The sequence below is a fragment of the Mirounga leonina genome, unplaced genomic scaffold (assembly GCF_011800145.1).
Source record: "Mirounga leonina isolate KUSES-001 unplaced genomic scaffold, KU_Mleo_1.0 Mir_151, whole genome shotgun sequence".
Lineage (NCBI taxonomy): Eukaryota > Metazoa > Chordata > Mammalia > Carnivora > Phocidae > Mirounga > Mirounga leonina.
The window spans coordinates 11,226,620-11,241,646 of NW_023270377.1; the positions used below are offsets into that span (position 1 = coordinate 11,226,620).

The window sequence follows — 15,027 nt, forward strand, 5'->3', positions numbered from 1 at the left end:
TATCTCTTCATGAATAAATAAATAAAATCTTTAAAAAAAAAAAAAGAAGCTATATTCAAGAGAATATACACCCTTTGATTCTTTTTTTTCCAGCTACTTTTATTTTTACTTTTTTGTTATGTTAATCACCATACATTACATCATTAGTTTTTGATGTAGTGTTCCATGATTTATTGTTTGTGCATAACACCCAGTGCTCCATGCAGAACGTGCCCTCCTTAATACCCATCACTGGGCTAACACATCCCCCCACTCCCCTCCCCTCTAGAACCCTCAGTTTGTTTCTCAGAGTCCATAGTCTCTCATGGTTCATCTCCCCCTCCGATTTCCTCCCTTCATTTTTTCCTTCCTACCATCTTCTTTTTTTTTTTTTTTAACATATATGAATTGTGTAAGACTGTTGAATCATAGACCTGTCCCTCTGAAATACCCTTTGGTTCTTTAAAGCACTGTAGATGCGCACAGAGGCTGGTGCAAGAGAATTTCCACAAGAATTCCCTTTACATCTACTCTAGGGGGATAAAAAGCAGCAAAGTGTCTATTAGGGGAGGCAAGTTCTGGCAGTTAGACCAGAGACAGTTAAACTGTGATCAAATGGGACCACTGGATTGAGAATTTAGATTGTAAATGGAAAGATGAAAGTCTCACCTTGACTCCATGTCATCACGACTCGAGCAATCTTTGGTTTCAGCCAAGTAGAAGCAGGATTCTGGGGTTAGGAATGGACACGGAAAGTCCTCTCCACAGAGCCCTCCACGGGTGTCAATGCCGGACAATCGAACAGCCTGCACGGACAGTCCAAATAATTCCTGTGTGGACTCCTCCTTTTACGTCATGTGTGTTTTAGGAAAGTGGTGTCGCTCTTCTAAAGCAGTGCATCGTTCCTATTGCAGGGCGACAGAGGGGACCCAGGACCTCCTGGCTTGCCGGTAAGTCTCCCAAGCAGGCCCTGTGCTTCTCTTTGCTCCTCGGTCAGCCTGTGGTCCGCACTGTTTGCATCCTAGCAGGACCAGCTGCATCATTTACAGAGCACACCGGTGCAAAATCAAAGGGTAGATCTCTTGCTCAAAAATTATTAAGAATTTCAAGGTAGTGCCAGAAGAGCGTTAAATCAGGCATGAGCCCCTATGTGGCCACACAGGTCCCAGGCCCGTGGAACTGTCCTGGAGTCTCAGCAAGCTTCTACTTACCTTCCTCTTCTGTCTTTTAATGATCATTTGTCATTATTCGGGGACATACAGTCTCTTAATATTTGGGAAGCTAAGGTTCCCTCAAGTCTACCTAAATAATACAGGTCAAGTAGAAATGATTTTCTCTGTACTATTCTGCCTGCTGAATCAGTAAGTGTGTGTTGCATTTAATTTTTTGCTTCATCTTTATCTCCCTGAAATTTGTAATTCAGTGATTATATTAGTGTTTGCAATTAATGAACCAGTGTTCACAAGATTAAAATTGAAAGTAGTTTGCCTCCAAACTGATTAATATATATAATTTTTGCTTGGTAACTTCTGGCTGTAGACAGGATTACTCTCCCACATTACTTTCCTCGCTATCCCTGAAGCGAGGGTAATTGATGTAATCGATGAGATACTTTCGTGTCACTGTTAAAATAAATACCAATTTATCCTCCTAGAGAGAGTAATTTCTTGCATACTCGCAAATTATTTGATGTGGGCAGGTTTGGCGGGAGAACAGAGAGCCTCTCTCCACACTTCTAGGAACGCACAGCTATAACCCCTCCTTGTGAATTTGTGTGGAATTATGCTACAACCTATGTGTTACAGAAAGTGGTGGCTGAATTGGGGCATTAATCTTGAATTGGGGGCATTTCTGTTCACATTAATCTGATGCGACATCTTTTAAAAACATAACGAAGAGTATAAATACATTCGTATTTTAAAATCAATTATTAATTAATATGAATATTTTAAAAAACATCCCGATGTATGTCAAAGTTGTAACATTTATGCAATTTAGGAATAGCTGGTAACAAGTTTTTGTGCTCTACTTTTGCTATTACAAGATTTATTTGCAAACAAGTAGATTGATTTCTCGGTCTTAATTCAATCCTAAACATAGGAGTTGGTCACACCTGCCGGAGTGCTGCTATCATGGACCTTTTAATGGCCGTGTCAACTGCGGTGAAGGTGCTCCTGCTACAGGGCAGGTGTGTCTGTGACCGTGATTTCTTTGGAGGTTTTTATCCACTTGGGATTCCACGTAGGTTTTGCTGTGAACGATGAGTTTGAGTTTTGGTAACCAATGCACTGACTGTTCTCATGTTTAGGGATTGAGGGGGGCAAGAGGACCGGCGGGCCCAATGGGACATCCGGGAGAGCCCGGGTTAGCCGTAAGTAGAGCACTGCTCGTTCTGTCCCTCTAAAAACCTGGCCTGGATGTTTAAATTAAACAAACAAACAAAAAAGGCAAATTGCAGCCATGGGTGGGGCGCAGGTGGGTCATTTGAGAGGTTATCACTGATGAATCCACATACACCCCCCATCACCAGGGTGAGTTTATCGTGAAGCATGGGTCCCCAGGGCAACAAGGAGCCCAGCTGTGAGGGGCAGTCCAGCAGGCATGTCTTAAAATTCAGGGTTTCCTAAAGAGGAACTTGGGGCAACCAACGCTGACACATTGTGATTTCTGTGACTGATAAATTGATTTGTGCATTTTTGCCCTTGATTTAGGGTGCTCCAGGCCATCCTGGGAGACCGGGCTTGAAGGTGGGTGGTCATGAGTAACATGCAACAAATAGAGACTGTCCGTGTCCAATGAGCTAAGTGACCGCTGAGCTCTGTCTGAATTATGTCTTTCCCTTAGTAGACTTCCCCAAATACTTTGTAAACTTCAATTAATTGCTTAACCAGAGTCTTACTTGTTTATAATTACCTTTTTAATATTCAAAAGCAATTACATTTTTTTTTTCCTTTTGTTTCCCAGGGTAATCCTGGCGTGGGAGTCAAGGGGCAAATGGGAGACCCGGTAAGAATCCCCTTTCACCCAGAGGAGCAGGTGCTAAAATGCATGAGCTGCCCAGGTGGCAGAGGCTGTTTTGATTATCACTTAAATTGTGTTCATTATCCAGTTGCTGCCCAATTTTATGGCCGAGAATTTTTTTGCTGAATTATTATGGCGCCATTACCCTTGACCGTAAAATGAGTGTTCTGACAAAATTTAACACTAAATTCAAGTTAATGTATATGACGCATTTTACCCTAGCAAAAAGAGATTGAACATTTCTGATAATTTAGTATATCGCAGGGACAGTTTGTTTAATTACTGGTTTGTGTGGCTTAATTTCACAAATTTCCTCAGAATCCTAAACTCCGCCCATAAATAAAAGTATAAATACCTGCAAACAAAAGCATTTAGCGATAGTCTCCCACTCCCTCCCACCTCACACCCATCCTCACCGTCCCTTCCCTCCCTCCCTCACACCCACAGTCCTTTCTGCTGAGGCAGGAAACTTAGCAAAGGTAAGCTTTAGAGAGGTATTTTAAGATGGCAGCTCATCTGCAAACAATCTGAATGGCTACCGATTGGCAAGTGGCTCATGCCACAACTGTGGGCAAGGAGATATTGAACGTCTACTCTGTGCCAAGCCAGGACTGGTGCTGGACGTGGGGAGTTAGTAAGACAGACCTGATCCCACTTGCGTGGAGTCCCAGTGCGGTTGGGTAAGTTATGGTACAGCCGTTGAACAAAATGACTCGATTGCCTGAAATATATTGGAAGACGTCACGATGTGCAGATGTGCCTATGGTATAATGTTGATCAGAAAGCACAGGTTACAAAAGTAGAAGCTCAATTTTGTAAAAACAACACGAGACATTAAAATAGACACTTAGAGGGGCGCCTGGGTGGCTCAGTCGTTAAGCGTCTGCCTTCGACTCAGGTCGTGATCTCAGGATCCTGGGATCGAGCCCCGCATCGGGCTCCCTGCTCGGTGGGAAGCCTGCTTCTCCCTCTCCCACTCCTCCTGCTTGTGTTCCCTCTCTCGCTGTGTCTCTCTCTCTGTCAAATGAATAAATAAAATCTTTAAAAAAAAAAATAGACACTTAGAGCAGGATTTTACAATGTCGACACTGCTATTTCCTTGTTGTGGAGGCTGTCCTGTGCATTGTAGGGTAGGACAGTTAGCTGCATCCCTGGCTTCTACCCACTAGATGCCTGAAACAACCCTTCCTCCCCAGGGGTGACAACCTAAAATGTGTCACGACCTTGCCAGATGTCCCTGGGGGGAGTAGTATGTCCAGTTGCTTACCCCCTCACCTTAAAAACCACTGACTTAGAGAAATGACTGAAAGGAAACACACTACAACAAGGTTTTTCAGACTTGGGAAGTCGTGGACCCCTGAGAATGTGCTTGTCGAAGCCCCAGAGGCTCATGCAGCCCGGCTTGAGACTCTCCGCCTTGTGGAGCGAGGCAGGCTATGCTGGTTTTGGGACCTCAGCACCAGTGCAATCAGATGCTGTCGCAAATTCAGGCCATAGAATCATGTGGAAATGTTTGGCTATGAGGCGGCCATTCAGATGATACAAAATAGGCTTATTTTCATTCTTTTGGATTATCTGCTAAAGGAAGACATCATTTTGAAATTTTGATGCAGGACTCTCAGATGGGCAAGAACATGTTTGCCCACGAAACGCTACCCCAAGCGGTTGCTGCTGGTTTGTCCTAGGTGATGCGATTATGGGTCGTCTACATTTTGTTCTTCATGATTTATGTTCCTTGCACTTCTGATTAAATGAATGTCTGGTACTTTTTCAATGTGAAAAATAGTGGCATGACCAACATTTTGAAGAGGCTCCCTTGCTTGTCAGCCGTTATGGGTTTCGGTCAGGCTCATTACAGCGGCAAGAATAAGAACGGTTGTGTTTACCAGTGCACGTTACTCACTTGTGTACGCATCGTTTAAGCGTTTGTTCAATCATTCGTTCACGTAACAGACGTCTTCACAACAGCCGTTACAACAACACTGTGTTAGGTCCTGGGGTACAGCGACAAAAAGAAGCCAGCGTCCCTAACCCGCTTCTTCTGTAGTTTCCAGGGGATAGGTAGGCATTGAAGTGCAGGCTGTCTTACTTCATTTACGCTGGAAATAGTATTCTTCTTCCCCAAATCCCACTTACCAAAAACATTAATGGCTTAATAATCATATATTTGAGAATCTTCTTTGTTCCACTCAGCGTAGTAAGTACTAAGCATTTTATGTGCATTATCTATTTAATGAAATAGAATACTTTGAAGTAGGCGGCAATATAACCCCCATTTCACGGAGAAGGAAAGTGAGATTCAGAGGAATCAAGGAAAAAAGGCTAAGAGAGATTTTAAGGAATTTGTCCGAAATAGCAGTCAGTCAGGGCCTGGTTTGCAAACCCAGGTGACCGGCTCTATCACCTGCTCTTAACTGTGTCTCAGTGCAGAATAGTAGATACAGTCCAAAAAGTAAAAAATAGTTATCTGCTAATTAAGGGTGAGAATTTATGCTTATTTATGACAAACCCAATTCAAGCGACATTTTATTCCCAAGAGAGTAACGTTTCTAATGACATAAATGACAACTTTTGGCTAATTACTTTATACAGAGAGTTTAAACATATTATTGAAAACAAATTAGAAATAACCTAAATCTGGGGCGCCTGGGTGGCTCAGTTGGTTAAGCATCTGACTCTTGATTTTGGCTCAGGTCATGATCTCAGGGTGGTGAGATCGAGCCCCATGTCAGACTCCGCACTCAGCAGGGAGTCTGCTGGAGATTCTCCCCACCCTCTGCTTGTGTGAGCACTTGCTCACTCTCTCTCTCTAAAATAAATAAATCTTAAAAAAAAGAGATAACCTAAATCTAACCAGAGTGGAATGGCTTAATAAATGATAGCATATTCTTATGATAGGCACTAAAAATCAGGTTTTTGAAAAATTTCTAATCTAATTGGAAAATGTGCAAAAAATAGTATTATAAAAGACAAACATAAAATTATTTTAAAATTTAAAACTTTAAAAAATATAAAAATAAAAACCATACTGTGTATTTTAAATTATTTTTACATATGTTATATAGCATTCTGATTATATTTTAAATTGTATTTAACATCTCATTTGGTTACATATACATGTATATACATATGTACATTATTTGCATACATGTATGTTTATAGACACATCCACACAAGCACACACATCACAAAGATTTATACCAAAGTTTTATTTTTTATTTATTTTAAAGATTTTATTTATTTGAGAGAGAGCGAGCACAAGCAGTGGGGAGCGGCAGGCAGAGGGAGAAGCAGGCTCCCCGCTGAGCAGGGAGCCCAATGCGGGGCTCGATCCCAGGACCCTGAGATCATGACCCGAGCCAAAGGCAGACGCTTAACCAACTGAGCCACCCAGGCGCCCTATACCAAAGTTTTTTTTTTTTTTTAAAGGTTTTATTTATTTATTTGACAGAGAGAGACACAGTGAGGGAGGGAACACAAGCAGGGGGAGCGGGAGAGGGAGAAGCAGGCTTCCCGCGGAGCAGGGAGCCCGATGCGGGGCTCGATCCCAGGACCCTGGGATCATGACCTGAGCCGAAGGCAGACGCTTAACGACTGAGCCACCCAGGCACCCCTATACCAAAGTTTTAATAGAGATTCCTGACGGTAGGATTAGGAATCACTTTTGTTTTTGAAACTTATTTTTAATGATAAATATCATTACTTATAAAAAACAATAAATACTTCAAATTACATGACGTTATTGGCCATGATTTATATTTTAAATCCATGACACACGGGATTGCATGCATTATATCATGATACGTGGGTGAAAATCTTCACTTCAAATCTTATTTCAAAATAAAGTTAATATGAAATTCCTACTATCTTGATTTTTTTGAAAGGGTGAAGTTGGCCAGCAGGGTTCTCCTGGACCCACCTTATTGGTACAGCCACCTGATTCTTGTCTGTATAAAGGAGAAAAGGTAATTGCCAATCCATATGTTTCCTGGATAAAGTAGTAACAGCCAGCATTTCCCGAACATGCCCCTGTGCCAGCAAAGTGCTGGGCACCTGCAGGCATCGCTGCATTAATCCCAAAGCAACCTCAGCAGATTGGTACTGCTAGTAGTCCCATTGTACAGACGTGAAGAATAAGGCTTAGAAAAGTTACCTGTATTCTCAAGTTTATTCAGTTGCTGAATCACAGACCTAGCGTGGGCTGCTAAACCATGACATGTCCCCCAGTGTCCCCCATTGACACTGTATTTGATATATGGGCTGAAAGGACCACACGAAGCCCAGTTGTTATTACATATGGGCTTGATGTTTTGATGATTGAAAAGGTAGCAGGTGCATAGTACTGGGCACGAAATAGACTCCTGGCGAATATCACGTCCTCTGCCAGCCTGCAGTACGGATGTTACTGATGCCACCTGAAGATTCTGTTGTCAATTTTCAGTTACTGGATTAAATTCCACTAATTTGATCAAAATGAGCCACTCCTCTCGAGGACGACATTCCCAGCTTGGATCTGCTGCCCTGGCTCCGTGGTGGTCACACCCCCTGCACCCCACAAAGCTACAGCTCTCACCCAGAGCTGGCCTGAATTGTGTCAGCTTTATAAATGCACCTGGACCTTAGTCGCTAACTAGCAACAACTGAAGAGTAATCCTTTATTTTAAAAATTAGTAAAATGTTTCTTGAAAGAGAGAATTTCTGAAAGACATGGCATTCACTATGTTAAATAATAAGAGTTAAATAATAAGAGCCTGATTATATTCAGTGTGATTTTTAGGGCATAAAAGGAATGCCTGGCATGACTGGACCTCCAGGACCACCGGGACCCAAGGTAGTTTATTAAAATACCCTTTTTTATTTGATGATACGATATCTTAATTAAAAATTTTTTTGCATGGTCTTTATCATTGCTTTAATGCTAATATATGTTACTCGAAGTTTTCACTATTTTATCCTGATTCCGTAGGGCATCTCTTCTAAGGTGGTTGTTTTTGTTAAGCTGCTGGCAAGAATTTTTATCTCTCATTTTGTGTTTGCATTCCATGTTGCTGAAATATTGTTGCTTGAACACCTCCAAATGTTGTCATCTCTTTTAAGGGAGAACCTGGAATTGGGGCAAAAGGAGAGAAGGGTATCCCTGGGTTCTCAGGACCTCGGGTAAGGATCGTTCATGCCATTCAGGCTGCCCCTAACATCAGTGAGTTGGAGGCCTTCCTCTCTCACATTTTTACAAAACTAGATCTATATTTCTAACAACTCAAAAGTAGAGATTTTCTCAAATAGGAACAACACATTTTGGACAAAAATTATGTCATAGCTAAATGTCCCAACAAGACATCCCTTCCAGTGACATCATTTAGATAAAATGGGCAAGCGGAAGATAGAATTGGTGGGAAGTAACAGGATCGTGGCATTTCCTTCCACAACTGGGGCTCAGTGTCACTGTGATAGCAGCTTGGAATTGTTCATTTAAGCCTACTTGATAAAAGAGGGTACTGATCTTGGGGCATCAGGACTCAAACATCACCAAACATGCCACTAATGGGGTCACCATTGATAGGGTCACTCTAGAGGCCAGAGCCCCCATGGGCAAGGGCCCTGAGTTTATTTGGCTCCAGATTCAGTAGTTAATGGGATGACATTGGCTTCCATGGTAATTTTTTTGCTGGTAATGCACAGAGTGCCTATTAATTTCTACACAAATTGCAATGATTCCAAAAATATTTAGCCCAGTGCAAGCATTAGGGTAAATAAGTTAAAACACAAGAACAACAACAACAAAAATATGTTCTTACTTTAAATCACTGGCAAGGACATGAATTTTTAAAGTAAAACTGAAGATCGGTTGAAATAGCAAATGTTAAAAAGAAACAGACTCTATTTTATATGTATTTCCTTTTATTCAGCTACCTTTGCAGACGAGTTGAAATATCCATAAAGCAGTTTCATAAGATGAAAAATAATGCATTGAACTGGTTTCAAGCACTTGGATTTGATTCTGCTTGTGTTGATTTTTGTGAATTTATTAGGGTGATCCCGGTTCCTATGGATCTCCAGGTTTTCCGGGATTAAAGGTAAATGCACACAATTATAGAGATGATAAGTACATTTTTATTCAAAAATGCAATTCAGTGTATTCAAAAGTTGTACTAGGGCATGCAAGTACGCACACACTAATTGGAAAAGGAGACACATTTATTTTGCAAATTGCAGAATCTAGCTGTAGATGCAAAAACTAACACCCAAAACTGTCTGATACAACCCAAAACTGTCTGATACAACCCAAAAGCAGTGTTAAGATTTTGCACAGAATCTCAGTGAGTATGTGTCATTCAAATTAAACAAGAATGAGATAATTTGTCACCCAGTCAGATTTTTCTTTTAAAGGCATGTTTGTGGTTATTTGTAGGGGGAACCAGGACTATTTGGAGAGCCTGGATCATTTGGATTTCTTGGCCCAAAGGTAAAAAGGCAGGTGTATTTGAGTACAGCCTGGTAAAATTCTGTATCCCTTATGTTAACTAATTCCTTTTAAAAAATACTTGAATCATTCAAAAACATAACTTTTAAAAGAGACAGAATTAATTGTATATGTATTATTCCAGTGCATGTTGTAATGATTATGTTTTGCATTTGAGAAAGTGTTCAACCTTTTGAAGGTGAATAGTAACAGAAGTTTCAAGAATTCCATGAGGATTATAATCAGATGGAGCAGTGGAGAGCTCCTGACTTTTTCTAGTGCATTTTTTTTGTCTTTCCTTTGTACCTCTGTGACCTCACATCCAGCATTTGCTCAGGACAAGCCATGGTGGCAGTAAGGGGACACAGTTGAGGGTGACAGTATTTGCTGTTAAAATAAGATGTAGATTCAGGTTTTATAGGTGAATAGACTATTTGTCCTAGAGTGCCAAGTTCAACGTGAATGCTCATAGGACATCTAAAGAAACTTCATGGTTTCAGAGGTATCTAATTTATGAGCACGAAATCGTTTTTTGGGAATTAATTTTTTTTTCTTTTGTGAGAGTTTTGTCAGTTGGTCATCTTCTGCTTGTAGGTGGGAGGCTGGATGCCTTTGTTATCCCAGAACTCCATGAACCATTCATGTTTCCAGTCAGCCTATAATCTTCATTTCTTATATGAATGCACTCTTGTTCCTTCCAATAGTTATGGGCAGCATGAGAAAAATACTAATATTTCTAAGAAAAGCATATGAATGAATGATTTCAGGGGGATCCCGGAGACCGTGGGTACCCAGGACCACCAGGGGTTTTGGTAACTCCATCTCTTCCACTCAAAGGTTTGTGTTCAGTTTGGTTCCTTCATAAATTATTAGGAAATGGGATTTGGGTGCCCTGACAGAAGAGTCTGGCCCAGTATTTCTGTACATTGCATACCTGGTATGCTAAGTACATTAATTTTAGCAAGAATATATAATTTACAGGTGCCAGTAGATAGGTGCATCTGAATCATCTCTATGGGCATACGACTCCAAATGTGATTTTAGGATGCAGAAACTGTTACCTCACCTTTACAAAAGTAGGGGTTTTTTAATTGCTAAACCATTTGATTAAGACCTACTGAGATGCTGCTTCCAAGAAAAAAGTGACCCATATCACTGAGAGAGACAGTGCTTCCCCCAGTTCATGTGCTTGCAGAGCAGGGGCAGCTGAAGAAGGGGGTTCTAGTTTGAGATCCTGCATTTTTTTTTTAAATGTCGGGAGAAATCGCAAGAACAGTCTCTTAGTTGTGCTCAACCAAGTCTTACAAGAAGTAATTGTGTGTGAATTTTAAAATGTATGTATATAGTTATTACATTGACATGTGTTGTTGTTTTGGGCAGGCCCTCCAGGGGATCCGGGGCACCCTGGCCGCTACGGAGAAACGGGGTCTGTTGGACCACCTGGTCCTCCCGGCCCCTCCGGTCCACCAGGGGAGGACTGTGCAGGTAGAACTCCACTGGCTCTTACAGGCCAGGTTTCCTACATCCTCATCCTCAACTCTAGCTGATACTGAGATCAACTAGGAGCGTTTCAGAAAAACTCATGACTGTCCCGGCCCCCAGGCCAAGCATGTTGGGCTCTCTGGGACGTGGATCTAGGTGTCTGCTATTATAAAAGCACCTCCTATTTCTAATGGACAGCTGGACTTAAGAGCCACTGAACTCAAACCAATGAGTGGCTTCCTTGGAAGAAAGCCAGGCTCCTCAGCTGCACCTCGGGGCAGTGGGGAGGTGAGGAATATGTGTGGGTAAGAAGCATCCCGTAAGATTGTCACAGGCAGATAAGATTTGGAAATGGGTGCCAGGGTAGAATGTTTTTTCAGGTCTTAAAACCCTCTTGGAAGGCTCTCCCTGTCGACATCTGTTCGTTAAAATTGAGTTCCTCTCCTATGTGAAAGGCGCAAATCAGATTATGAATTTAAAAATGTAAAAATTAATTAAATAATTTAAAAAATGAAATGTGATTCAGCCTTGTTAAGAAACCAAAACCAAAACAAAAGTCCTCACCTCCCCGCCCCCCCAAATCTGCATCCCCTCCAAAAACAAACAAACCAAGCAAAAACACCTTAGAACTCGTGGTAATAGTGGAGAAAGAGCCTGGGAAAGAATCCTGTTGATAGAGGACTTTGAACTCCTTCAAGTGCTGTGCTAACTGATATTCCCAAGTAAGATTAGGAATAGAAGTTTAGAGGATATTTGCATTCTGTGAACTCAGGAGAACTGATTTAACATGTGAAGAGAGAGTCTTGAATAGATACAATTTTATCCAGTCTGTGTCTCTTGTTATATTTACTGAGAAGGAGTAAGAAGTTTCCTGAGATTCATCTGTTAACTACCAAGTTCTTTAACTATCCCCGATTCCAGCTTCCACTTTGTGGGATCTGATAACCCACTACAAAGGGGGGCAAAGCTTTGTTTAGTTGACTTAACTGTAGATACTGTGGCCTTGGCTTAATTGACCAAGGACTATAAAAGTCATAGAGAGAGTACTCAGCTGGTCAGGAATCATTAGCACCTGGTCTTAGATATCTCCTTTCGGGCTTGTTCATAATAAAATAGGGGTTCCAACAGATTGAAATAAAAACCCAGTGGGAGTAAGCAACACATATCTCTAGCGGACTGAAAACCGAATGTAATAGAAAGACTTACTTCCACAAGATTTTTAAAAAGAACTAACCCAGTGGCTTTCAGATTTTGACTACAATCCATTATAAAAAATACATTTTATATTATATTGCATTTATATTGCATTGCGCACATATACGTGTGTCCACATACACATACGATTAAAATACAAATTTCAAAAGAAAAAAAGAAACACAAATTTCACAAAATAATACCTTTTTGTGTATGACATATTATATTTTCTGTGCCACTTTTTTCTTTTGAAAAAAAATTTTTAATGCTGGCCACAACTTAATTGATTTCATGGGTGGTCAGGGCTGCTCTATGCCAGACACTGTAACCCATTTTCCCTGTTGAAAGGTGGTTGAGGATTTTCCATGGCACCGGGACAAGATACCAGGTAGCGTCCAGGTCCATCCAATGACCGTAGGGGTTTGGAGACAGGTCTTAGGAATGACATGAAGACAAGATGGCAGCCAAGTCCACAGGAGCACATTTCATTTAAGTACACCAATGTCTATAGCCTTTATTATACATATTTTATAATCATCTAAAGTATTTACCATGAGATAAGCAGGAGTTTGGAGTTAGATACCTGTGACTGAATCCCAGCCTTGCCCCACTTCACGTAGTATACTGAAATAGATATGCATTTACACTATGGACTAAAAACATTCCATGTTCTACTACATACAAACTGTGTGATCTTGGGCATTTACTAAACCTCTCTGTGCCTCAGTTTTCTCATCCTCAGAGGGCAGTTCTCGTTAGGGTTGAAAGAAGTAATATGTATACAGTTCTTAGAATGTTAGCTATTATTATTACTCATGTGTGGCCTAAATTTTCTGTGCCTTATCTATAAGGTACAAACTTTTTGCAAGGTTGTTTGAGGAGTAAGGATAACGTTTGAAAGTGTATGTAAAGACCCAGCACATGCACACAATAATGAATGCTGCTAATTTGGCTAGAGTGCCACTTACTGATTACTGACAGGGTTTCAGTTGTCTATTGCTGAAAAAACTACCCAAACCTTAGTGGCTTAAAACAACAACCAGCTTATTACCCCTCACTCTGTGGTTCAAGAGTTCAGGAAGGGCTAAGCTGACCAATTCTAGATAGAGATGTTCCTATGGTGGCAGCCACGTAATGGCCGGAACCAGAACGTGAGGACTGGCTGGGCATCTCTGTCCTCTACCTTTCGTGTAGTCTCATGGCCTCTCCATCCTGCTCTGTACTTATTTAGGCGTCCTTATAGCATGGTGGCTTTAGAGCAATGATATTGCTTCCATGGTGGCTCAGGCCTGCAATCCCAAGCATTTCGGCTCACAAGACAGAAGCTGAATCATCTTTAATGACCTAACCTTGACCTTATATATATAGTGTCACTCTTGTTGAACTTCATTAGTCCAAACAATCACGAAAAGCTGTCACATTCAAGGGGAAGGGGACATGTCACCTTTTGCTAGGAGAGCGTCAAGCTCCTACAACAGTGTGAGGGAGAAGAGCTACCATGGTGGCCATCTTTGAAAACTACGGTCTTCCACTGGGAGATTCATGCTCAGGAAGAAGGAGCTGTGAGAAGTGGTCACTCTCATAGGAAGGCTTCGAGCTGTCTTTAGCCAAAGTCCCCAGCAAGGGGGTTGGATGCCACAGGAAAGCAGGATTTAGCTTTGACACACTCTGACCTCTGAACACACTGAGCATCTCAGCATTCCTTGAGCATGTGCAATTACCAGCTATTGCACTAAGGTCCTTACGTGAATTATTTTATTTATTCCTCATAACAAGCCTCTGAGGTAAATACAGATGGTTAGAGAAGTTCAGTAACTTACTTAAGTACATGTGGCTGGAGAGACAGAGGCTGGGTTCAAATCCAGCGCCTCTCTGCCTCCCCACCAACCTAGGTTGCTATGAAAGGTACGGTATTCTATGTCTCACATAGATGATACATGAGTCTGTATTTTTATTTACTACATGTGCTAATATGTTCATTCAGGATTATTTTTAACCAAATTATCAAAGTGGAAAGATTGAAAAATAGTATTTTTAATTAAATAATATGTATTTTCCCCCAATAACCCTAAATAATAGGGGAAAAGTAAGAAAATCTGATTCCTCAAACCTGTTTCCATTTGTGTGCTTATTTCAAAGAAGGTAAGGTATTTTTATGGCTGGGATATTAAGTCATTTTGAAGTACTTTTTTTTTCCCCTTTAAAAGTATTTACAGCCTAAGGAAGAATGTACTGATTTTCATTTCTTCTAAACAAGAGTTTACTCTGAGAGATATATGTGGTTTTAATTCTTGATTTCTCTTGGAGGCGTGATGGGACCTCCTGGGCCAAGAGGGCTTCCTGGTCATCCGGGATTTCCAGGGGAAGCTGGTATCCCTGGGAGAGCTGAATCCAGTCCAGGAAAGCCAGGGAACCCGGGACCACCCGGGTTGCCCGGAGCCCCAGGGCTGCAGGGACCTCCGGGATCAGATGGTAAAGTGCTCCTCGTTCACATTCATTGGCATTTATGTTGCATGTGATATTTGCAGTGTCATGCAGAAAATGTGACTTTCTAAATATTTTTAAAAATTATCTAATATTTCATGAGCCAAGTTAGTATTATTAATAATACTAAAAAGTAGACTGATGTTAGATATCATATCAGCTACAGCATATGAAAATATTTGGTTGAACATTTAAGTGTGAATTATGAAATTTTGTAAGTGAATATGATTTTTATTTTTTAAGTGTAGTTTTAATTTTTATCAGAGGTACAGATGGACTGCTTGAGAATCAAACAGTTCTATGAAGCCTGTTATGAAGAACTGCCATCCCAGGCAACCCTTCTCCTGTTCCTTCCTCCCCAGGGGACATTATTTTCACACAAGTAGTTGGATTTTCTGTTATTTGAC

General features: G+C 41.1%; 1 protein-coding gene across 1 annotated transcript in view; it reads left to right on the top strand.

Moving 5' to 3' along the window:
- The window catches only part of COL4A4 (collagen type IV alpha 4 chain), a 121,204-nt gene that overhangs the window by 47,649 nt on the left and 58,528 nt on the right, over positions 1–15,027 (top strand). The window contains exons 10-21 of the mRNA XM_035006986.1: positions 894–929; positions 2,288–2,350; positions 2,691–2,726; positions 2,944–2,985; positions 6,885–6,965; positions 7,778–7,831; positions 8,098–8,157; positions 9,030–9,074; positions 9,410–9,463; positions 10,228–10,297; positions 10,841–10,945; positions 14,444–14,608. Of these exons, the coding sequence (XP_034862877.1) occupies positions 894–929; positions 2,288–2,350; positions 2,691–2,726; positions 2,944–2,985; positions 6,885–6,965; positions 7,778–7,831; positions 8,098–8,157; positions 9,030–9,074; positions 9,410–9,463; positions 10,228–10,297; positions 10,841–10,945; positions 14,444–14,608 (811 nt within the window). The remainder of the gene's footprint in view (positions 1–893; positions 930–2,287; positions 2,351–2,690; positions 2,727–2,943; positions 2,986–6,884; positions 6,966–7,777; positions 7,832–8,097; positions 8,158–9,029; positions 9,075–9,409; positions 9,464–10,227; positions 10,298–10,840; positions 10,946–14,443; positions 14,609–15,027) is intronic.